General features: G+C 40.9%; 1 protein-coding gene and 1 long non-coding RNA gene across 3 annotated transcripts; one reads left to right on the top strand and one right to left on the bottom strand.

Moving 5' to 3' along the window:
- Positions 1-538: 538 nt before the first annotated feature.
- Cyp19a1 (cytochrome P450 family 19 subfamily A member 1) lies at positions 539-24630 on the bottom strand. Its single transcript, XM_090358415.1, has 9 exons — positions 22393-24630; positions 17776-17926; positions 10863-11017; positions 9027-9203; positions 8145-8259; positions 5525-5639; positions 3824-3986; positions 2660-2901; positions 539-1427 (listed from the first exon to the last, which is right to left on the bottom strand). The coding sequence occupies exons 1-9, from the start codon at positions 22535-22537 to the stop codon at positions 1179-1181; spliced, it is 1512 nt and encodes a 503-aa protein (XP_090214541.1). The 5' UTR covers positions 22538-24630; the 3' UTR covers positions 539-1178.
- On the top strand, positions 6203-9101 carry LOC150046479 (uncharacterized). 2 transcript variants are annotated; one of them, XR_016539697.1, is made up of 4 exons: positions 6203-6266; positions 6356-6466; positions 8171-8336; positions 8988-9101. It is a non-coding gene; the product is annotated as an uncharacterized LOC150046479 (long non-coding RNA). The 2 variants fall into 2 exon arrangements; XR_016539696.1 differs by having other exon boundaries at positions 6225-6466.
- Positions 24631-25308: the final 678 nt, after the last annotated feature.

Below are 25308 nucleotides of genomic sequence, written 5' to 3'. Positions count from 1 at the left end.
ATGTACATGGTACTGAGGAATCAAACCCCATCTTTGTGCATGCTAGGCAAGCACTCTACCACCAGGCCAAACTCTTGGCCCTGAGTGATACTCAGTAGGCACACAAAGTACTGTTTGGAAAATTATCGACAATTTGATTCCTCCTAAAGAAGTAATTCTTTGGGATACATGGATAAATTTTATCTATAATTATATATAATGACTAGGTGAACTAGGTGACTGCTAAACCTTAAATGTAGCTATTAAGTCTCAGGATAGGAAAATAATGACTTGTAGAGCTTTACCCTGACCATGTACTTTCAAAGCCCTTGGCATTTGGGTCATAGAAAGAAATAGAGGGAGAGAATGTCAAGGGAGGAAGATAATAGGGTGAGAGGGGCACTCCTTAGAAGGTAAAACCCCTGGGCTGAAGGTCTAGCTATGGATTTAGAATGAAGATTTCTGTCCCTCAAATGACTGAAGCCATGATGAGAGGCCTGTTACTATTTACAGCCATCTTTCAGTTAGACACAGAAATGGAGCTAAGCAATAATGCAAATGTGCAAAAAGGATTTTTATTTGAATTTGATTTTCACCATGTGATTTCCCCCTCCTATACTAGATATAGAGTCTTAATTATATGCTACTCAGGATATTTGCTTATTAACTAAATCTATACCTACTCTAGCAGAGGTATATATCTGTAGTGTGGATTGAGAGACTAGGAAGGGAAACTTCCCTTCCTATTGTTGACTATTTCTCTAGCAAGTCCCTGACATACTCCAACCAAAACTACAGATAGAACCAGCTCACATATTTACTCTAGCATGTATATAGCCACAGAGAGTTGAGACATTGCCCTTGGCCTTTCTTATCAGCTTGAGTGATGCTTTCACCAACAGGAAGATGTCCTGGAGCATTGGAAAGAACCTGTGATGGGGTACCAGACTTGGATTTTGCTGACACTCTGTCCTTTCCTTAGTGAATTGGTCCCTTAGGGAAGCAATTTGTCTACTGAATACAAACTCTTTTGCTTTCACCTTTGTTCTTTGTCTTGGTCAAGGGGTGGATGTCCAGTGGCTTCCACCTTCTTGACATCTTATAGGAGGTATGTTATAGGTTTACTGAGGTTGATTGTATCTGGTGATGGTGAAGATTTCCATGGGATCTACTCCAGAGGAGGTACTGACCAATCTGCTTTAGTGATCAGAACACTTGACTTGGTTTCTTGGGATGAACATCATTTCTAGCAGATCACTTGTCTCATCTGGGTGCAAAGACAAATCATTTCTCTTCTGCATATTTTCCAAACAGCGACCTTGCAGTGTCTTCACGTGGAATCGTTTCAGAAGTGTGACAAGGATAACTTTCATCATTACCATAGCGATGTACTTTCCTGCACAGCTACGGGGCCCAAAGCCAAAGGGCTGAAAATACCTGTAAGGAACCTGTGGAAGTGATCAGACCATTAGCCAGAGTCATGCAATACAGTCTCTGATCCATCCAAAAACCTGCTCAGTCAAAGCACTTTTGGATCTTAGTCATACTGTGACCAAACCCTTTTTTCATTCACTGTGAATTACCTCTTATGATATAGATCAAACCTCAGGCAGTCTCCACTTTTGCCTTGCATGTATAAATGAGGTAAAGCAATTCAAATCATCTTACCATATGCAGTGTTGGGAGATAAATCTAGCTCTATAAAGTAGCCACAATTACTCCAGCTTTGTAAGTCACAAAGGGAAGGAGGAAGGAGGAAAAGACAAACATTGATTTGATATAGTGGAGGCAAAATCTCCATACATAATAGAAAAAGAAAAATCTAAATCTTGTTTAATTATGGAGTTCTCTTTAGGAAAAAACAACAACAACAACAACAAAAAACCACTGCTCCTAGGTTCATTTGATGAACCAAAGACAGACTGTGAAAACTGCATCCTTTGGTCTCATTTGATCTCTGTATAAGTAGAAATGGGAGCTGGGAATGTGGCTTAGTGCTTGCCTAGAGTGCTAGCCTTGAGCAAAAGAAACTCAGGGACAGCATCCAGGTCTGGAGTTCAAGTCGCAGGACTGGCAGAAAAAAAGAAAAAAAAAGTAGAAATGGCTTTCCTTTGCTTAGTTGGTGCTTAGTTGGTGCTAATGCTCAAACTAGAAGGTGCTCAGGTGTTAGGTTGAAATAGAAAGGTGGATTCGAGGGGTTTAACAAAAGTTAGTCAAATTAAAAGCCTGGAGTTTCCATATTTTGACCTATTGTGTAGCAGCCATTTAGCTGTTTCTGAGACGGAGACTCAGAATTTTTTTTTTTTTTTGCCAGTCCTGGGCTTGAGCTCAGGGCCTGAGCACTGTCCTTGGACTTTCTCAAGGCTAGAGCTCTACCACTTGAGCCTCAGCACCATTTCTGGCTTTTTTCTATGTATGTGGTACCAAGGAATCGAACCCGGGTCTTCGTGCATGCTAGGCAAGCACTCTACCACTTGACCAAAGACCCGGCCCCGAGACTCAGAATTTTTGCTGAAGGTGAATTTGACAGGTATATTCCAGGCTGTGGGACACCTGGACTCCTGAAGAGGTACAAATAAAAGACAGGAAATGTGTATGGTTGGTACAGTCACACAGAATTGGAGTAGACATAGCAATAGATATCATCAAAAGTAGCAACTCAGATTGGAAGGGTTCTTACATTCTTCTGAAAGTTTTCCAGGGTAAACTCATTGGGCTTGGGGAAATATTCCAGTTTATGCATCCTTCCAATATTCAAGATAATGTTGGTTCCCTTTTTCACTGGATAGCCATCAATCACATCATCTTCTAAGGCTCTTCGCATGACCAAGTCCACAACAGGCTGATAGCGCAGGCTCTCATAGATGAAGTTTTCTACTACTTTTAACTTTTGTATGTCATCAATTTTTATGTCTCTTTCACCTGTGGGGACAGATGTAAAGGACAGGGAAGGTATATTAGTTTCAATATGTGATAGGCATCAAGACTCCTACAGTACAATTTCCTATTGGTTAAAAAAATTATTTCTGTATTTCTGTTGCACACCAGCCATCTGATGTAACATATCTGAGCCACAGTGTTTATAAAAGTTCAGAAATAAGCTGGGGACTGCTGGTTCATGTCTGTAATCCTAGCTACTCAGGAGGTCAAGGTGTGAGAATAGCAGTTCAAATCTTATCTCTAATTAACCTGCATAAACCAAAACGGGAAATGTGGCTCAAATGGAAGAGCACCAGCCTCAGGTAGAAAAGCCAAGCAAGATATCAAAGCCCAGAGTTCAAACCCTTGGTCCTGACATACACACACACAAAAAGAAACAAGGAAAAAGTTCTCGAAGAATACACAGCAAACGATTAGCAGTAGTTACACCTTCGAAGTAGAAATTATGCTAGGGAGGAGAGTGGAAAGGATTGGGGGACTTGCTTTCTGCTTTATATATCTATATAGGCTGAATTTTGCAACAAGCATGTATTGTTTATAATGTATGATGAACTATCTTTACAACTTGTTATATAGTGTGCAGAATTACTTGCTTTGTTTTTTTTTGTATTTGTTTTTGTTTTTTGCAGGTGGATTCTAAAAGAGTCGTGTCTGTCATGAAATTCTTAGAGCATAAGAAGTTATCATTCAGGCAGGAGGGATTTTTTAAAAATTGGTTTGATAAATTCTCTCTTTTTGGGCCAGATTGAACTCAGGGCCTGGGCACTCTCCCTGAGCTGCTTTTGTTCAAGTCTAGCATTCTACCACTTGAGCCACAGTGCTACTTCCAGCTCTTTCTGTTTCATACATGCCAGGCAAGTACTTTACCACTAAGCCACATTCCTAGCCCTTGATAAATTCTTACCAATGACAGTCTGGATTTCCTTCATGATTTCCGCCTCAACATTAGGGTGCTTTGCAATGAGAAACAGCATGAAGTACACAGTGACTGACATGGTATCAGGTGCTGCAATTAGCATTTCCAGTATACACTGGTTCACATTCTCTTTCGTCAGCTGTCCACGTTTCTGAACAATGGAAAGAGGGGAAGAAATTGAAAAGAGTAAATCCAAGTTTCAAAAACAGCTGGGAGCTACAATCTTAACACTGGGGAGGCTGATATCTGAAGATTGTGGTTTGAAGCTAGCCTGGGTAAGAAAATCTGTGAGACTCATATCTTCAGTAAATCAGTATAGAGCCAAAAGTAGAGGCATGGCTCAAATGGTAGAGCACTGGCCTTGAGTGAAACATCTTAGCAATAGCATGAGGCGCCAGTACTGACACACACCAACCCCCCCCAAAAAACAACAAAAGGAAACTACAAAAACAATGAGTAAGAGGATCAAGAAACTCAACAGAATAAATAAGAGGTCTCTGTAACCAACTCTGAACCTTTTATCTTATAACCTTCAGTGGAAATATGGACAGGTTAGCCAGTTATCTATGTACAGTTGACACTTTGTGTCCACAGGTTCCACATGTGTGGATGAACTAGATATCAAAAAATTTTTAATTGAAACTGTTATGCAAACAAAGGACTTACTTCTTATTGTTTTTTTCCTTTGTGGATGTATTCTTTACCTTATATAAGGTATATTCATGTGCACATTTCAGGAAAAATGGGGGAAGGGCACAGAATCAGAGGAAAAATGATGAAAAGGCAGCAGTGCAGCACACTGGCTGCACAGGCTATCAAGGAAAGTGAACTATGCAATCTGTGGGTGGAGAAGAGAGGGAGGGAACAGGGCGAATGACAGAATAGATGTTACTATGCAATAGAAAATGTATTTATTACCTGAAATATATAAAGGTAATTCTGCTATATGTTTCCTATCACCTTTAAAATGACAAAGTAATTTAGAAAAAAATAAATTGTGTCTGTACTCACAATGTATAGACCTCAATCTTGTCATTATTATTGTCATTATGTAATAACTACTTATGTAGCATTTACTCTGTATTCGATCTTGTAAACGATGAGATGATTTAAGGTATATGTGAAGGTATGTGTAGATAGTATGTAAATATGATGGCATTTTACAGAAAGGGTTTGCGCATCTTTTCATATACCTGGGAAGGATTCTGGAACTGAACCCTATGGATATCAAGGGATGACATTTTGTAGCATCTTGGGTCTCTTTCTCACTTTTTTTTTTTTTTGTCATGGGGTTTGAACTCAGGGCCTGGGCACTGTCTCTGAACTCTTCAGCTCAAGTCTGGTATACTCTACCACTTTGAGCCATAGTGCCACTTCTGGTTTTCTGGTGCTGAATTGGAGATAAGACTCTCATGGACTTTCTGCCTGGGCTGGCTTTGAGCTGCGATCCTCATCTCAGCCTCTTGAGTAGTTAGGATTACAGGCGTGAGCCAGTGGTGCCTGGCTTCCTTCTCACTTTGTTTTGACAGTTTGTATTATAATACAGAATGTCTAATGTGTGGGTTCTTTGTGTTGGAGTGCTAGAGAAGAAATAGAAGAAATCTGAAGCAAGTATGGAAGAAGATCTTTATAAACCTAAACATCCAGAACATATGTTACGTGGAAAACATGGCTAGTCCAGGTCAGTACCTCAGCAAAAATCAAGTCAGTGGCAAAATCCATACAATCTTCTAGTTTCTCTGCTGTGGAAAGCTGGTGCCTTTTTTCTTCTACCAACAGATCTATGGCATCTTTCAAGTCCTTGCTGGGGAAATAAAAGTCACAATAGAATCTACTTGTACTCAGTTAAGACATCTAACAAAATAGATTCATTTGCTGTGTGCTTAAATAAGATCTTCTGCTTTAATCCACATCACTGGTAAATACTCTTAAATTACATATAATTACAATTATACATGAAGTTAAGACACTAGTGTTAGGTAAGATTCCTAGGCTCTGGTGGCAAATCAAAACTGATTTTATAATGAAGCATTAAAAAGTGGGTACCATGCCTAAATACAGCATGTACCTCCATTTCCTGTTTTCTTACAGCCACTTCATTTGTCTCACCTTGAAGACTACTGAGTTTGAGATTCCTGTTCTAGACAGTAAATTCACATAATTATTATTCTTAATATCTATTCTCATACCTTGTGGTTTGGGCCACACCACAAACACAAGATAAATATTTGTTGGAAGGAAGGCTGTCTAGTTGCTGTCTGTTTGTGTCCAAGGGAAGCCCCTTGGACACAAAGTGAAGCTCAAGCCTCGTTTTTCTTCTTCTGTGCGGCATAGAGCCTGGCTGGGTAGCCTAGGTAACCAGTGTAACATCACCTGTCTGTGTTCTACTATCTGTTTTGCAGTGAGCAGATCAGACTAGAGGAAAAATAAGGTCACTTTGAGATCTAAATTCTTAGCTATGTGTTCAAATGTATGTGTTTCTTTATCACAGGGGATGAAATTTTGTATTATGTGTTTAAGAGTACACTGAATCTACTGGATTCTGATTGACATGGCCACCTACATACTTAAAATATCCTGTGCATGCGGTTGACATCCGTGGCCTCTGTTCCTTCTGTATCATCAGGAAAAGTAAGAGGAAGATTTTATTTTTATTTATTTATTTATTTTTGCCAGTCCTGGGGTTTGGACTCAAGGCCTGAGCTCTGTTTTTGGGCTTTCCCAAGATGAGTACTCTCTCACTTGAGCTACCGTACCATTTCTGCTTTTTCTGTTTATGTGGTACTAAGGACTCAAACCCAGAGCTTCATGCATGCTAGGCAAGCACTCTACCACTAAGCCACATTCCTAGTGCCCATAAATTTTTTTGGGGGAGGGGTTGGTCATGGGGCTTGAACTCTGGGCCTGGGTGTCGTCCCTAAGCTTTTCAGCTCAAGGCTACTGCCCTACCCCCTGGGCCTGGGCATTGTCCTTATGTTCTCCAGCTCAAGGCTACCACCCTACCCTTTGAGCCACAGCGCCACTTCCAGTTTTCTAGTGGTTAATTGGCAATAAGAATCTCACAGACTTTAGTGGCTTTGAATCTCAATCTTCAGATTTCAGCTTCCTGAGTAGCTAGGATTACAGGTGTGAGCCACCACTCCTGGCACATAAATGTATTATTAGGAAGTATTGGTATTATTTTGAGTACACAGGGGAAGAGATGAGAAGATCTCTCTAGATCTTTATTACTTTAGTACACAACAGTACACTCATATATTAGTGCACTAACCAGGGAAAGTTGCTGCACTAACTTCTCTAGATTCCTAGCAGAAATTAGATTGCTATGTACTTGAATGCAGTAAGTTTCTATGAGCCAAATGATCTAGAGAAAGCACCGTTTAGCGTCTGGCTACTGGTAGTATAAAATCGCATTGATTTGGACATGTATTCAGTTTTCCACTGGATTAGTCCAAGACCAAAACAAAGCCAAGACTCCAAAGACATGTGACTGGAAAAAAATCACTTATTCAAGTTCATTATACTCATTATATTAAAAAAATCTTTTTTAGATTCCTGCTATTTCAAGTTGAATTATGTTGAATTTATCCAGAAATAATGTAACTATAAATTTACATGTGCATTTTCTAGATATGCCAAGAGTTCTCAGAGATATTAAGGTTAGGATTTAGCTAACTCTTTGATTCAAAATATTCTGATTGTCCTTGTTAAGAGATGGGCACTCAGGCCGGGAGTTTGGCCTAGTGGTAGAGTGTTTGCCTAAGCATGCATGAAGACCTGAGTTTGATTCCTCGGTACCACACACATAGAAAAAAAGCTGGAAGTGGTGCTGAGGCTCAAGCAGTAGAGATGTAGTCTTGTTAAAGTCCAAGGACAGTGCTTAGGCCCTGAGTTCAAGCCCAGGACTGGTAAAAAAAATAAAAAAGAGATGGGCACTCAGCCCACATACCCAGCCCAGCCCCTTGCCGAGAACCTGCCTGATCAAAGGCTGCTTTTAGTCTTCATTCTAGCCTAAAGAAGCTCTCTCCATTGCTATAACTATTTCATCAATCAGCAGATCTCTGTGGGCTCTGGAGAGCATATAATATACCAAAGAGGCCAACAACAATGAAGGTGCCATAAAAAATAAATGGTGCGAGGGGGAGGGTAATGGGGGCCAAGACATGTGAAAGGGCATCAATGTATGTGAATTAATGCACCTTCTATCTGGCAAATATCATGTAACCCTTTTATTAATTACAATAAAAATACTAAAAAATATAAAAAATGATGCAATTGCACTCATAAATTTCCCAAACTTGTTACTTACATAGGCTTTTCATACTTTCTGTACAGCCAAGAAATCTTAAAGAAGATGTTGGGTTTGAGAAGGAGAGCTTGCCATGCATTAAAATAACCCTGGATTTTATTCACGATGTCACTTTCTGGAAGAAAAAAACAATAACGCTGTTGAACAAAATGCCCTGAGCAGAGAACACTCCCTACAGATTCTCCTAGCATGGTAGAGTTCTAATCTGAGCAAGGTCTCTTCCCCAGGGTGTGATTTAGCCATGTGAATGCCATTCTATAAACCGAGTGGCATTGGGGTGTGTGTGTGTGTGTGTGTGTGTGTGTGTGTGTGTGTGTGTGTGTGTGTGTGAATGCGCGCGCACGCGTGCATGTATATGTGTATGTGTGCAATTGTGTGGCCATGCACACTTGTATGGGTGCACACGCAGAGCTTGAATTTTGGACTTCATCTTTCATTTGGCTTGTTTGCTTGCTTATCTGGTGCTCTACTGCTTGTATCACACCTCCAGCTTAGCTTTCTGCTAGTTAATTGGAGATGGTGTCTCTTGGATTTTTCTGGCCATGTTGGTTTCTGGTCATGATCCTCCAGGTATCAGGCTTTTGAGTAGTTATGGTTACAGGTGTGAGCCACCAGAGCCTGACTTATTTTATTTTTTTGCTTGAGATCTAAATGGGTTAACCAGAGAATTGACTCAAACTACAATCTATCTCTACCTCTCAGTAACTGGAATTATAGGCCATAAGCCATGTACTAAGCAGGCAGGAACACAGGAAAAATAAAACTCAGGAATACTTAGTAATGATGAAACAACAGCAATATATAAAATAGCATCTGTTCACTTTACTTCTGCCCCTTGTGCAGTCAAGGGTGTAAGGGAGATACAAGGATGAATTTCAGTACCGTCCAAAGGAATTCCCAAAAAGAGTACATTAGAGGTGTCCAGCATGATGCGCCGCATGAGGTTCAACACGTCAGTGTAGCCCATATCATTGGAGACCTCCTCCAGCTTGTCCAGATGCCTAATGATGGATTCAGTACAAATGGCCACCATGCGTACAAGGCCAGGGCCCGTCAGAGCTGAGTAGGAAACATCAGAACATCACTAACTCCAGAGACCCATAATCAAAATTTTTAGCCATTTATATCTGAAACATGTTCATCCTACATATACTGGTAAGTTATTTTTGTAATTATAAGGGAAAATTTTAGAGCTTATGACTGTAGTCAACAGATAAATGAATTTTTCGTGCTTATCCTGTTACACATTTGGATTTGGTCTGCATTGTGTTTATGTTGTTTTGTTAGGTAGCAGGATATTGCTTTAAAGCTAGTGAAACTAATCATGAACTATTTGGCCTCAGTTGTTTCCTATTTTACAATAGGCCGTGGGTAAATAATGCTAGTCTATAATATTAGTCTTACAAATCGCTAAAGGTATCCACCTAATTTCAGTCTCTCCAGATTACTTCAAAATTTATTTTACTCAGTCTTCCTCAGAGAACTGAGAACTTTTTAAGGACAGTGACTGCTTACTAGCATTGTATTCAAGTCATCAAGGGCTCCTATGCTCTGCCACAGATTGTTAAAGGCAGGAGTGTGTGGATAAGTGAATGCATGGAACCAGGGTTCTGCACCTGACTACATGGGCAGTAGCTAAAGGCTTCTGATTGTCCAGCTAAGAGTTCGACTCATAGTGCCTCGTCTCCCTCTTTGTTTTCAGTTTGTTTAAACCACCTTAGGGAGTCATCTCACTTTTCATGTTTTATTTAGAATGGCTGTGTGCCAGGTATCCAGCTCTTTTTTCCATTGGTTATTTTCAAGTTATAATCTGTGTCATCTCCAGGATGGCCTGGGCTGCGATCTTTGTACTTTCACTTCCCTGCATTGTTGGGGATGTCACTTGTGTACCACAATGCCCAGCTATAGCTGGGATAACAGACATATACCACCGTGCCTAACTATTGAGGAATGTGGTGTTTTTATGCCTTGATCTGGGGGAAATCACTAGATCTCTGAGAACAAGTTGCTAAGATGATAGGCTTGAACCTGGCTCAAGCACCTGGCTTTGTGGGCTCTCATAACATTACTTCATTTATTCTTAACAATAGTTCTAGAAGTCTATAGGTTCTGTATTATCAATCAATGTCCGTGGATAAGAGTGCTGTGGCACAGAGGCGAGTTGTCCAAGGTACAAGTGAGGCCCGGAAGCAAGCCCCACTGTACCACTTGGACAAAAATCCCAATCCCTTGGGTCAGCATATACAGTTCTTCCCCATCTTTAACATTTCTGATTTCATTCAAAAAATGGTTTTCTCCTAAGATATCTGAACTCAGTCAAATATTCAGCAAGTGCATTGTTTGTTCATGTTTAAATCAAACATGGTTGACGCATTAAATTCATGTTCATGAAATTGCTTCATGTTTCAACAGGAAGCCGAGAATTTATGAGTATTGTACATGTAGGCTTTGGAAGCTAATGTTTCCTAATGCTAGAACTCTGGCCAAGTTAGTATATCTCCTTATGCCTAGTTTCCTCACCTGTAAAATGTAGGTGATACCGGTATTCACCTCAGAATGTTTCAGTGGATGTCTGATATATAGTGGAGAGATAAAAATACCCTAGTTCATCTCATTGTGTATTTTTTTTTAACTCTAAGGTAGTGGAATTAAAATATGATTGCAAAATAAAGCAGATTCTTAAGCCAAAAAAGAACACACAGCCAGATTCCTGCTTACCTTTCATAAAGAAAGGTCGGACTTCTTTCCAGATGTCTGGATTATTATTAAATATGATGCCTTTCTCATGCATACCAATGCATTGCAACCCTCGCTCGCTGCCAAATCGGGAAATGTAGTTACTATGCTTCATTACATGGAACATACTTGAGGACCTGAAATGAAAGCAAACCTTAATGTTAGTTCGCCCGTGGTAAAATTCAAAATGATGCATTGACTATCCAGTGGCTGTTATAGCAAATTCATGTTGATCCAAATTCAATGTTAATCTCTAGCTGAAGACTCCCTTTTCCAGACTCCTTGTTTCCTTTTCTCATTTCTATTTCCTTTTCACGTCTTTCTTTTTCTTTATCCTTCCTTCTTTACTTTCTCTTTCCTTTTTGTGGTACAGTGGTTTGATCAAGTGTTCTACCACTTGAGTCACACCCTCAACCTTTTTATGCCTTCAGTTATTTTTCAGACAGGGTCTCAGGTTTTTGCCTGTGGCTGGCCTCAGACCCATTGCCTTTCTGTACTTTCTGCATATCTGGAATGCAGGAATGCACTCTCCATACTCAGCTTATTTGTTGAGGTTGGGAGTCTCACTACCTTTTTGCCTGAGCTAGCCTCTAACCGTGATTTTTCCTGGTCTCTTGGGTGCCACCCAGCCCTACTCCAGGTAGTGCTATGTCTGCAAGAGTGAGCCACTGAGCTGGAAGCCACTGGGTTTACTGAATTCTTTCTGTTTAGAACAAACATTTATGCCTAATATCACTCAACCTTCAGGCTTCTTTCTAGTAGAGTATCCTTAGCCCATTTCTTTGGGCACTGAGCCTGCATGAGCTGGCTGGAGGAAGGCCCACTAACGTGATTAAGAGAAGTTATTTCTTATCTCTACATTTTGTAATTATAGTCTCAAGGGTTATGGGGTTCCATCATAAGGACAGAGCAGGAGCCATTAGATAGTACAGTTTATATGGTGCATCACTTTATGCTGCATAGAGTGTTACTTTTTTTTGTATGTTGATGTTACTTAAATTTTTTTTCAGTACTTAATGTGTAAGCAGAAAACTATTTTTCTGTGCATATTGACCAGCTTCTTTGAAGGACTTGCTAATCATTTTTTTAAAAAGAGAGAATAAAAAAACCACAAGAGTAAAACAAACCCTTGTGTTCATTAATTTATAGTTAAGTTTTTGAATCCATGTGTCCTGTAGGGGGTGCCAACATCCCAGTTATTTTTCATCTGATGATCAGCTATGACAAAAGGAATCAGGCAGAAGTGTGACTGACTAGGACTTAAGCCAGGGTCATTCATCAAAGTCAGGCTGGATTTAATAAACAGAAAAGTGAGGGGAGGGGGAAGGCTAGGGAGGAGGCAAGGACTCATTTCACACTACTCCTGGCCTTCAGAAAGACAGATTGAGTGGGTCCTGCAGCAGTGCCAACTGTCATGTTCAAGATGATTGGGAGGGGGTGGGGAGAATGGGGACAATAACATGAGAAGGGATATCATTGTGTGAGAAGTGATGTACCTGCTATCTGGTCAATGTAACTGTAACCCCTCTATACATTACTCTGAAAAACAACAACAACAACAACAAAAAACCCTATTGTCTATTCAGAATGAAATGTAACCAAATTTAAACTTTTAGGAAGTAAAGAGGAAGTACATACTTTGTTTTTTATTTTTGTCTTTTATTGTCGAGGTAATAGAGGGGTTACAGTTACATTCGCCAGGTAGTAGGTGCATTACTGATCACACATTGACACCCTTCTAATGGTTTTTGTTCCTATTTCCCTCCTTTGTGAGTTTAACTCACAGCAATGGGCAGGTTAGATATCAATAGTTTGAGAAAGGATGCGGCAATACAGTAGTTGGCAACAAACATTTCAAGCACTTGCTGATGTGCAGTTTGTTGGAACACTAAGTATAATTCAGCTTGTCACCTTTTCCCTTGTTCAGCTTTCTCCTATAACACTAACCAATTTAAATTCTAGTGTCATGGCAAGAGACCATAACAGAGAGATTTCCACTATAGCTGTTCTAACCAAGTGATCAAATTAGAATCTGGCTAAGTCCAACTCTTAGCTTACTTGGTTTTTGCACAGAGCTCATGCATACACACATGTATACCCTTGTGTGCACATGTGTTCACACACACACACACACACACACACACACAAACACATTGAGGTCACTGTTAAACTCAAGTGGCCCTTAGTACAGATGCAGTTCTATTCTATCCCCTGGGCCCTTTATTATTCTCACTTTTTTGGATGACTATTATCTTCTGCCTGCAAAGCCTTAGCTAAGATTTTATTTACTATTTTCCTGATAAAATGGAGTCAAGAGCTGGGAATATGGCTTAGTGGTAGAGTGCTTGCCTAGCATGCATCAAGCCCTGGGTTCGATTCCCCAGTACCAAATAAACAGAAAAAGCTGGAAGTGGCACTGTATCTCAAGTGTTAAGAGTGCTAACCTCTAGCAGAAGGTGCTCAGGGACATTTCACAGGCCCTGAGTTAAAGCCCAGGACTGGTAAAAAAGAAAAAAAGAAAATGGAATGGAGTCAAGTAGGAAAGAAATCTCCATAAGCTCCAATAACCAGGACCCTATTCAGCCTTTGCTTCATAGCCAACCCAGCACACCACTTTTCCCTTCCTTCAGTAATTTCCCCCTTTTCCCCCAGTAGTTAATCATCTCCACCACAGAAAGGAGTTAGTACCATGATTGCTTGTGTCATAAAAATGGAGCCCTTCTGATCACACATTCCTCTCTGGCTGTCATTCCATCTCCTGCCTTACCTATGGCAAACTCCTTGGAAGCATTGTCTATACTTGCTGACTCACCCCTACCTTCCCACCATTCCATGGAAAATATTTTTGTAGAGAGGTCACCCATGACTTATTTGAAAGCGATGCTCAAATCTCCATCCGTTTAGTTTGCCTATGCGTAGGATTTGACAATTCCTGTCTTTCTGATATTATTTACCTTGCTTCTAGACTACTAATTGCACCTGGTCTTTTCCTGGCTGTCCCTTCTCAGTTTCCTCTGCCAGTTTTGAACATCTGACATTGGGGAGACTCAGTGTTCACTTCCCATACTCAACATGTCCAGGTGTACATGCATTAAGCATGTCAAATCCAGTGTATGGAGTGGGACAGGATCTTGATCATCTCTCCCTATTCCCACTTACCTCAGATAATGATGTTCTCATTCTTGGAGGCATTCATAAAAAAAAAAAAAAAAAACTAGACATCACCGGGCTATTCTTTCTCTCACATCCTACATTCAATCTGTCAAGTCCTGTCAGTTTTGCCTTCAGAATGTGACCAGAAATTGACCTTATCATCTTACCATCTCTTATCTACTACTATTATCTCTTGCCTACATCTATTATCCAATTCTTATTTCTGGTGAAACCTGAACAAAGTAGTTATGCCCCTCCTCTGCTCAGCCTTTCCAAGTAGCTTTGGGGAGGTTAAAGTCACAATTGCTATAATGGTCTGCAGGATACAATATGACTTTACTACTTACATATCCCCATCTTAAGTGATGCATGACAGTACTATATATTTTGCATGTTTATTGCTGGAATTCTAATAAGAAATTGCTATATAAGGGTACGATTTTTTTTTTTTTGTCTGTCATGGGCTTTGAACTCTGTGCCTGGGCACTGTCCCTGATTTCTTTAGCTCCAGGCTACTGCCCTACCCCTGGAGCCACAGCACCACTTCCAGTTTTCTAGTGGTTAATTGGAGATAAAAGTCTCAGCTCATTTTGTGCCTGGGCTGGCTTTGAACTGAGATCCTCAGATCTCAGCCTCCTGAGTACGTAGAATTGCAGGTGTGAGCCACCAGTCCAGCAAGGGTAGGATTTTTTTTTTTTTTGTAGGTCATGGAGCTTGAACTCGATCTGGGCTCTGTCCCTGAGCTCTGCAGCTCAAGGCTACTGCACAACCCTTGAGTTAAGCCCCACTTAAGGGTAGGAATTTTTTGACTGGTTGTATTTCTCAGAGTAGAACTATCCCTGGTACATAGCCCATTCTAAGCAAATGTTTACTTAATGAGTAGAGAGCCAGTTATGACCATTAAAAGTTCACTGAAAGAATAACTGAATGACTCCCTTGTAAATGGATAGAACGATTAAGATAGATGTGAAGGTGGGCCACTGGTGGCTCATGCCTATAACCTTACCTACTTAGGAAGCTGAGATCTTAAGATCTAGGGTCAGAGCCAGGCTGGGTAGCCAGAGACTATTTCCAATTAATCAGCAAAGTCAGAAATAGAGATGTGGCTCAAGTGGGGAGGAAAAGAGAGAGGTGAGCAAGAGTTGATGATATTGGGATTCAATCCTCAGTGCCAGCACCAAGTTAAAAAAAAAAAAGGAAAGAAAAGAAAGATGTGTACATATAATCATGAGTGTATCCATAGCTAGCAGATGTGCAAATGTAGCCCTTGTTAGCTTGTGGACTGCTCACTCCTCTTAATGGCTATTACCCATTTTTTTTTTTTGCATTTCTAACAAAAACTAATGCATGTACATCAGAGGACACACATATCACATAGCATATAGCATAGACCCTCCATAGAGCATAGCTCCCTAGGGATCTATGCATTCTTTATCTGCAGGATAAAAAGAGAGTGTCTCAAAACTGCCATATTGTCCACAGAGTAGGCCAGCAGCATTTATAACTGATTTCCTCTTCTCCAGTTCTTTAGTTTCTCGCTACCATTTTGAGACTGAGCCGGTCAGGAAAGTTGGACTGCAATGTCTACATGGTTGTAATAAGTAAAGAACTCCAACTTTCAAAAATAAAAAAGAAATCTGGTCAACAATTAAAATCAAAATCAAAAAGCTTTCTTGAAGTCCAATGGGGTCTGGGTCTGTTCAAGAGGTACGGTTAGTTCTGGAAGGGACTTGAAGAGCAGGCAAGGAAAAAGATGGGACAAACATATCCTCTTCCTGATAGGAGCTCAGCTTTTAACAACAAAATGGAGTGGCTTGGAGGCAATTAAGGGGAACACAAAGACTCCAACAAGTAAAAAGCCTGGAGAACAGCACAAGAAAAGAACTGGGAGAGCTGGCCAAGGGTGGGTGTATTGTGTCCATCATTCGGTGTGAATCAGTGCCTGAGCTGGTCGCAGGTGCTAAGGTCACTCTCCAAATGAAGCCAGGCAAAAGTAGTCAGATGCTACCCTGATTGCAATATGGATCCAACTTAGGAATTGTCTTTGGGTATCTGGGGAATTGATGTGGCGACTTGAGTATCTTATGTCTAAGTATATACTGTCTGGATTTAAAGCCGCCCCGGGCAGACAAATTTGGGAGACTCGTGCCCCCATTTATCCAGCAAAAAGCAGGAGATGAAGGTAAGAACCAAGCAGTAGAGTGCCAGCTTTGAGAGAAAAAAGGCAGAGAATGGGAGATGCTGAGTCTAAGCCCAAGAACTGGAACAACAACAAAAAGGGAGGCTTTGAGTATACCAACCATGGTATTTGTTGAAAAGCTTAATTGTCGATATGGAAACTTCTCAGATAGTGTTGGCAGATAGCTTTGCTAGAATCCTAGTGAATAAAAGTCAGGTGCTGGTGGATCTGTAATTTTAGCTAATCAGGAAGCTTAGAACTGAAGGTTATAGTTTGGAGTCAGTGTGGGCAGAAAAGTCTGTGAGAATCTTTCATTCATTCATTCATTCATTCATTTATTTTGCCAGTCCTGGGGCTTGAACTCAGGGCCTGAGCATTGCCCTTGGGCTTTCTTAAGACTAGAGCTCTACCACTTGAGCCTCAGTACCACTTCTGCCTTTTTCTGTGTATGTGATACTGAGGAATTGAACCCCGGTCTTCATGCATGCTAGGCCAACACTCTACCACAAGGCCAAACTCCCAGCCTGCAAATCTTTTTTTTTTTTTTTTTTTGCCAGTCCTGGGCTTGAGCTCAGGGTCTGAGCACTGTCCTTGGACTTTCTCAAGGCTAGAGCTCTACCACTTGAGCCTCTACTACTTCCAGCTTTTTTCTATGTATGTGGTACCGAGGAATCGAACCGGGGTCTTCATGCATGCTACGCAAGCTAGGCAAGCACTCAACCACTAGGCCAAACTCCCAACCCCAGCCTGCAAATCTTTAATTAGCTAGCAAAAAGTGGAGATGTGACTCCAGAGATAGAACACCAGTCTTAATTGCAAAAAGCCAAGGAAGAGCATGAAAAACATAGTAAGAAACTGTTGGTCAGAGACACCTGAGGTCCCTGTTTGTTGTTGCTGTTGTTTGTAGAAGAGGATTTTTAATGCTTATTTATCTCTGGTAAGACCACAATCTCAGGAGGTCATGAAAGATAAAGCAGGCATTATCATCTGCACTTCTAAGTTTCCATATACACTGCTGAGAGAAGTTTTGAGGACTTTCTAAACTTTCTAGAGTTATTTATCTATATACCTCTAGCTTCATCTCAAGAAAACCACAATTATTCTGTTTGTCTGCAGAGCTGAGAACTCCATACCTTCATTTCAACAAGAGAAACATAGCCATACAAAGATAGGAAGGTATCAATATGAGATTTATTTTGTTGTTGCTGACATTTTGTTAGCCCTGGGGCTTGAACTCCGGGACTAGGCACTGTTCCTAAGCTTCTCTGTGCTCAAGGCTAGGGCTCTACCACTTGAGTCACAGTGCCATTTCCGGCATTTTCTGTTTGTGTGGTCCTAAAGAATCAATCCCAGGGCTTCATGTATTCAAGGAAAGTACTCTACCACTAAGCCACGTTCCTAGCCCAAGATTTATCTTTAAAACAGGGAAAACCTCAGTCTTGCTTTTAAAGGTCTATTGTGTTGTTATTATGGCTTTTTAAAATTGAGGATTAAACCTTGAACACTCTTCTCTAATTGACATTCCCAGCCCTGTTGTCTACAACTATTAATTAACAGACTCACTTGCTGATAATGAGGGTTTCCTCTCCATTAATCCAGACTCTCATGAATTCTCCATATATCTTGTTGTAGTAGTTACAGGCACTGCCAATTCCCATCCATAGGAATCTGCCATGGGAAATGAGGGGCCCAATTCCCAAACAGTAGCCAGGACCTAGATCAAATCATCAGAACACAGTAACTTAGCAAAGTCAGAAACATTTGTTCTTTTATAGTTGAGTCTGTCAAAGTGATTTAAAACAATACCATACAAGCAAGCTAAAGAGATTCTTTGCTCCTCCTAGAATAAGAAATACAACAGTAGCCACGTCACATGGGTTCCATTTTTGTCTAGGTCAATTCAGTCTCAGCGAATTAGGGGAAGTGTACCCATCTCTTCCAAGTTAAACAGCATCAGTGGATTTCAATCATGGAAATAGGTATCTGGCTGCCTGGTTTTATCAGAATGCTTCTGATTTGAATGCACAGTGGATGAAACAGAGTAGAAGCAGGTTATAGTTTAATTAGAAGTAAAGTCTGCAAAGATTCTAATTTCTTATCTAAGAGCATCACTTTTATTTTTTATTTTTCTCTCAAAAATGACTCAGTGTAGGAAAAGAGTCTTAAGCTAAATCTCAAGACGTAAAAGATATGCGTAGAGGGAATAGGCCACCAGTCTGCTCAGAGCATGGGTCCCATGATCTGGTTTTAGACAAGAGCCAGAAGGTACTCACATCCTTGTTTAAGTAAATAATGTTAGGAACATGAATCCCAGGAACGATTGATGTATCTTATGCCAAAGAACATCCTTAGTAGCTTGATTTTTGTTATTATTTTGTTTTGCTGTTTAAGATTAAGTCTAACTCTGTGGCTCAAGCTATCCTGAAACTCCTGTATCCCAGGTCAGCTGTAAACTCATGATGCTCTCTTGCCCTAGCCTCTCAATTGCTGAGATTATAAATGAGTACCATTATACCCAGCTTGGTAACTTGATTATACTTTGGTGGTAAAAGCTAAATAAGTGTGTGTGTGTGTGTGTGTGTGTGTGTGTGTGTACGTGTGTGTGTGTGTGTACTAATGGCTTATACCTGTAATTGTAGCTATTCAGGAGACTGAGATCTGAGGATCTCAGTTTGAAGCAAACCTGGGCAGACAGATCCAAGAAACTTTCTCCAGTTAACCAACAAAAAGCCAGAATTGGAAGAGTGGCTCAACTGTTAGCACTCCAGATCAAGGCCCAGAGTATGAGGATCTGAATTCAAGCTCTAGTACCATCACAAAAACAAAGGTTTACAAAAGATGTGAATTAAGAAAGTAAAAAATAAGGGGCCGGGAGTTTGGCCTAGTGGTAGAGTGCTTGCCTAAGCATGCACGAAGACTGGGGTTGGATTCCTCTGTACCACATACATAGAAAAATGCCAGAAGTGGTGCTGAGGCTCAAGTGGTAGAGCTCTGGCCATGAGAAAGTTCAAGGACAGTGCTCAGGCCCTGAGCTCAAGCCTAGGACTGACCAAAAAAAAAAAAAGTAAAAAATAGAAAAATGCGGCCAAAGAGCTTAGCCTAGTTGGCAAAGTGCTCGCCTAGCAAGCACAAAGCCCTGGGTTCGATTCCTCAGTACCACATACACTGAAAAAAAAAGCCAGAAGTGGTGCTGTGGCTCAAGTGGTAGAGTGCCAGCCTTGAGAAAGCCCAAGGACAGTGCTTAGGCCCTGAGTTCACGCCCCACAACTGGCAAGAAAGAAAGAGAGAGAGAGGAAGGAAGGAAGGAAGGAAGGAAGGAAGGAAGGAAGGAAGGAAGGAAGGAAGGAAAAGAATAAAAGAAAGAAAGAAAGAAACAAAGAAACAAAGAAAGAAAATACAATGGGGAGCTGAGAGTACCGAAAGGGTACTCTTAAGTATAGAACTGAACTTTCCATTCAAATGAGTATCAAGGTTTAGGTCCTTACAGATCAACGGTATATCAGCTTACTTCATCCACCTAATACATAATGAATCTGTACTAGGTTTAAGTATTGGTACCAAGTTAGGGACTGGAGATGTTATGATAAATAACATATACAAGAGCCCCTAGGGTAGGAGAGGGGAAGATATGCAAAATAACAATGAAGTAGTTTATAACCACATAATATGAAATAGATATATATGCCTTTCATTTATATGAAACTCTTACACCATCCTCCCCCTCCCAGCTGGAAAGAAAAATGCTGTGGAAGGCAAAACAAAACAAAAAACGAGTAGAGAAACATTCAAATTGCAGCCACTTTAGGTTGCTCTCTACTCAGACTTGGGAATGCTTATCTAGGCATGCAGTAATTGCAGGAACCTCTCACACCCAGAGAGGAGCAGTAAATACTTCACTGCATTTTTGGGCAGAAGCAACCTCCTTGGAGCCAACAACTGCCATCCTAATTAGAAAGCTGTTGCATTCCAAGACTGGTTATATGCTCCAGAGAAACTTGGGCACACAGATGTTCATAGCAAGACTGTCCTCACAGTTCTAGACTGGAAACAACACAGAAGAACTGGTCATTAAACCATGGGATATTCATAAAACTCAATACCATGTGGCAGGTCCTCTCCTGTGTGAGCCACATGTCCACTTGCTAATTTTCACTGGTTAATTGGAGAGAAGTCTCTTGGATTTTCAGATCTCAGTCTCTTGAGTAGCTAGATTTCACAGGTATGAGCTACTGGCTGGCTGCTGGGTCCTGCTGGGGTCTTGTTTTTCTTTTGTCAAATGAAGTGGTGGGGCTCATCATCTCTGGGGTTCTCAACTCTGACGGCTCATGAGCAATTCCCTGGAGTTTCTCACAATATTAGCCGAGGAGCTATATCACAGACAGGACTAGAATTCCTTGTTCTGTTTATGAAATCTAACTGCCAGTATATGACAGCATGCTATTCTGTTCAGAAGTATTAGACAGAGTAAGATACAAACTTGTATCCTGATCTAAGGCTTCAAGGGAGACCAGACTTGTCCTCTATAAGCTGTCACCCTCATCCAATGATCTGCAGGGATGATATGATTTACATGCAATGTAGACATGCAAGCATGGTGGTGGTGAGGTGTGAGGGTGTTAAAAATGCACGTTCCTGGATAGTGTGATTCAAAGATTATGGGGCAGGGCTCAGGAATCTCGTAACAAGCTCCACGTCCTGAAAGATTCTTATGATAAATATAATTGAACATATAGGGGTCTCTGGCTGTATGGGCAATCCTGGCCTTTATCTGTAAGTTACTGTAATCATACAGGTGACTGGACTGTAGCAAGTCTATGACATGGAAGAAGAGGAGAAAGTATCACCCCCCCCAAACACTGGCTCTTACCATTTACTAACCCTGCCTAATGAGCCCCACTGGGGAGGAGATACCTAGTGAGGAACGAGCATTGGGAAGGGGAGTTAAAGTCTTCCTACAGCACTAAGCCTTCTTCCCTTGGAGATAATAAAATTAACTAGATGTTCCATGAAGTTGGTGTAACCTAAGGTTCCAGCTACGTCAGGAGACCTTAAAAAGAAACGAAAAGCCTTTTATACTTGCCCCTGTTCCACCCATTCTCAATCACCTTTTGATGAGACTCACTGCCTCATCACAGAAATATATAAAAATTACGCTCTTGAAATAAAGCTTTTGTGGCTATAGTATAGATTGGGAATGAGTGATACCTACCATAAGGAATTTGTGCTGAAAATGAAAATCAGATGTTTGATCATTCTATCATTGGTCATAGACTCGTAAGATTTTCCATTGGAATTATCTAGGTAATTATATTATTTTCCACTACTATGTGTGCTGTCAGGTGTGCGTGCGTGTGTGTGTGTGTGTGTGTGTGTGTGTGTGTGTGTGTGTGCGCGTGTGTGCGTGTGCGTGCTGGTACTGGGGCTTAAATCCAGGACCCTGATGCTCTCATTTGGCTTTTTCATTCAAGGCTGCAGTTCTAGCATTTTGCTAGTTAATTCAAGATAAGTCTCCCTAGCTGCTATTATCCTAGCTGAGATTTGAGCTCTTCAGAGATTTGAAGATTTCAGCAAGTATTCATAAAAGATCTCACCTGCCATTCTGTACTTTTTATGGAGTCAGCCTTGTTGAAGAGTCTGTCTGAGAACAGTAGTGGCCCCCTTTCTCCTAGCACCCAGCTCTTATTCAACCTTTTACCACCATCACCATGCTGACAGTAAGATAAAAGAAAGGGTGAGATGGAGGAAAGAGAAAAGGAGAGGGCATGGGTGAATCACAGGGGAGCAGGAGAAGGGAGAAGGAAAGGAGGATAGGAGACATTCCAGTTTTACCTTCAGGGAGAGTTGGAATGAATCCAAGTCCATTTTTTGTAACTTAAAAAAAAAAAACAACACCTTAGAATTGTGCCTTTCTCCACCTCATCTGAAGCTTGATTTAAAGGATACTTGTGCCAAGTTTATTACCAAAACAGCATGTTGAATGCAAGGGGCTATCTCAGATATTTTCAAAAGTTGGTTTCATTTTAAATGTGCAGATAATGAATCAGTTTACAATTTTTTCACTTCAGTCTTCCTTTATTATACCTATGGTCTTTGAAAGATCTGGTTTCTTTACTGTTGTGGACTGAAATAAAAGCCCAAGGAAGCAATCTCCTTAGAGACAGAAATAAACAAATGGCTTACCTGGTATTGAGGATGTGTTGTCATAATTCCAAATCAAGAGGAGGAGACCCATGAGCAGCAGGAGTGGCATGATCCCAACAGGTACAACTTCTGGCACCATGCTGGTGACATTATACTGCATTGGGTTCAGCATTTCCAGAATCATCTTTCAGTTTTGTTTTCACAGACTGCACTTTCCAAAGTTCTATGAAAATCAAAGAGGCAGAAAAGTTAGCAAAGCCCTTCACAGGTTGTCCTGAGGGCTCCTGTTACATCCGAGGATGCTGTACTGGAAAGATCGGCACTTTGTTTTATAATGTGATTGAACACTTAGACAAGACAAATTTGTCATTACAAGTCAAAACAAGCAAGCTCCAGAGGGATCTTTTGGCTTGAAGTTTCTGACCTTGGTAGAGTTTCAGGTTCTCTTCGACATTTGGTCTGATAGAACCTTATCATCTTGCCCTTGAGTGGGTAGAGTGACGTGCATTCCCAATTGAGAGCCAAGTCTCTTACCAAAACATAAGAAAATGAAGCTCATTCCAGAGGTGGAATCATTTTTTTGTGACTTCATTGGTACATTGATGGATTTTTGTTTAGGTATTCTTCTTTGAAGTCAAATAAATTAAAAACCAAAACAAGCCATCTCCCAGTCTTCTTCCTTTATCAAAATTACTTCCCAGATAATGCATTTCTGTATCAAAAAAACTTGTATCTTGGCCATTAGTTAAGGGTTCAGAGAGGTTCTCCAAATGATTTATGCAAGACAGTTTTTCTGTTGTGGCTCTAATGAGAATCTCAAATCTCTTACAAGCCAGGTGTTGGTGGCTAGCTACTCAGCAGACTGAGATTTTGAAGATCATGGCTGAAAGCCAGCATGAACAGAAAAGTTTGTGAGACGCTTCTCTCCAATTAACCAGCAAACAGCTAGACGTGGAGCGGTGGTTTTAAGTGGTAGAGTACTAGTCAAACAGGAATGCGAGTATTTAATGGGATTAAAAAGACATGTTCCTTGCCTTCTCCAAAAGTATGTCAGAAAGCCCCCATGAGAGCATCATTTGAAGATAGAATAGGATAAGCTGTAAATATTTTACTGTTTTTCTTATGATGCTAGGCTTCAACTCATGCTAGGCAGGCGTGCTACCAATTGAGCAACACTTCCATCCACGAGGTAAGAATTTTTTTAAGCACTTAGAAAATATTTGTTGATTGTTGGGCATTGTTCTAAGCACTTTACAAATAGTAAGCCATCCATCCTCACAACAAACATTTGGGCAAAGTATGAATATTTTTATTTATTTTTATTTTTATTTTTTTGGCCAGTCCTGGGCTTGAGCTCAGGGCCTGAGCACTGTCCTTGGACTTTCTCAAGGCTAGAGCTCTACCACTTGAGCCTCAGCACCATTTCCGGCTTTTTTCTATGTATGTGGTACCAAGGAATCGAACCCGGTCTTCGTGCATGGTAGGCAAATGCTTTAACCACTAGGCCAAACTCCCGGCCAATATGAATATTTTTAAAGTGAACAAACTAAGCTTAGCCTTTGTGTGACAGAGCTGGGATAGGAATCATGTAGTATGCTTTCAAATACCAGTTGTCATTGTCCTTGTCTTCCTTTTCCTCTTCCTCTTCCTCCTCCTCCTCCTCCTCCCTTCCTCTTCGTCTTTTTGGGTGTTTCTGTTCTCAACTGCAGTGTTGGGGATTGAACCCAAGGCCGTGTGCATGCTAGGCAAGCACTCTACCACCAGGGTACATCCCTAGTCCAGGAGCCCATTGTGCCATTTTGCATCCATCTGTCCTCTACATTCATGGACTTTTGATCATTTGTGTTCATTCCTGGGCTTTTCCTGAAAGATTAAGCTGGAAAGGTTCTTTGAGAATCTTTCTCTTAGTTGGCAGAAAGTTCCAGTTGTCTTCACAAACAGGCTGAATATTGGCACAAGAATTTAGAGAGGACCCAGAACTTCATACAGGTTGCTTATAGTATATAGCAAGCCCCCTGTGCCAGTAATATCCTTCCCTTCCTCTAAACATATGTACACAGATCCATGGCCTTTATGCTATCTCCAATGCCTTGAAGAGTGTCCTTTGAGGGTCATCTTCTTATCATGTGTGGATAACGCTTTAGATTTTAGAAATTTTGAGTTTAAGGAAATATTGAAATAAGAGATAATCTGGGTACTGTTGGCTTGTGTCTATGAATCTTAGCTACTCATGAATTTAAGATCTGAGAATTAGGGTTCAAAGCCAGCCTGGACAGGAAAGACTGTGAAATTTTTATCTCCAGTTACCCAGTAAAAAGGCATAACTCAAGTAGCGGAGTGTCATTCTTGAATGAAAATGCTAATGGATAGCAGCCAGGCCCTGAGTTCAAGATCCAGTATCAACACAGAAAAAAAAAATCAAAACACTAAAGTGGTGACATCTTGTAGACTACAGAATGAGCCAGTGGTTCAGTATGGGCAGCTCTGAGCAGAAGGCAGATGACATTGAAGGAAGGTGCCGCTTGAGGAAGCCATTTACCTTTCTTGGTCTCACTCCATGGCCTTGGACTCGTGTCCATTTCTCCTTGTTCCTGTTCTCCTGTGACTGTTATAAGAAGCTCTCCCCTCCTTACTCCTCTACACCTCTTCTTCCTCTAGCTCCCCAAACAGGAGCATTTCCAGCCTCAGTGTTTGTTTGCCGTGTTCCCTACTTCTACAGCTTTCAGCCCTGAGTAGGTGTCTCTCCTACTCCCTTCTTGGCCCTGCCAGTCCATCTTGGAAGCCCCAGCTGCCAAGTTCACATCATTCCTTACTTGGCTATCACTCTGCTGTTGGCTCTAACACCAAAGCTGTCCTCTTCCTTTCTTCCCTTACTTCCATAAAGCATCATCTCACTCTTTTAACTCCAGAATCTTGGAGATCTCCCTTCTTGTTCTTCCATTGCTTCCTATGTCC

Source organism: Megascapheus bottae, chromosome 25 (genome assembly GCF_031878675.1).
Source record: "Megascapheus bottae isolate mThoBot1 chromosome 25, mThoBot2.hap1, whole genome shotgun sequence".
NCBI classification, from domain to species: Eukaryota; Metazoa; Chordata; class Mammalia; order Rodentia; family Geomyidae; genus Megascapheus; species Megascapheus bottae.
This window is presented reverse-complemented; position numbering and strand designations above follow the sequence as displayed.

Excerpts from the sequence above, each read along its gene's own strand:
- Cyp19a1 (XM_090358415.1), bottom strand. The coding sequence starts at position 22,537 with ATGATTCTGGAAATGCTGAACCCAATGCAGTATAATGTCACCAGCATG. Across the intron at positions 17,927-22,392 it reads CAACACATCCTCAATACCAG|GTCCTGGCTACTGTTTGGGA; the intron begins GTAAGCCATTTG and ends GATTTGATCTAG. Across the intron at positions 8,260-9,026 it reads TTTGGGAATTCCTTTGGACG|AAAGTGACATCGTGAATAAA; the intron begins GTACTGAAATTC and ends TTTTTCTTCCAG.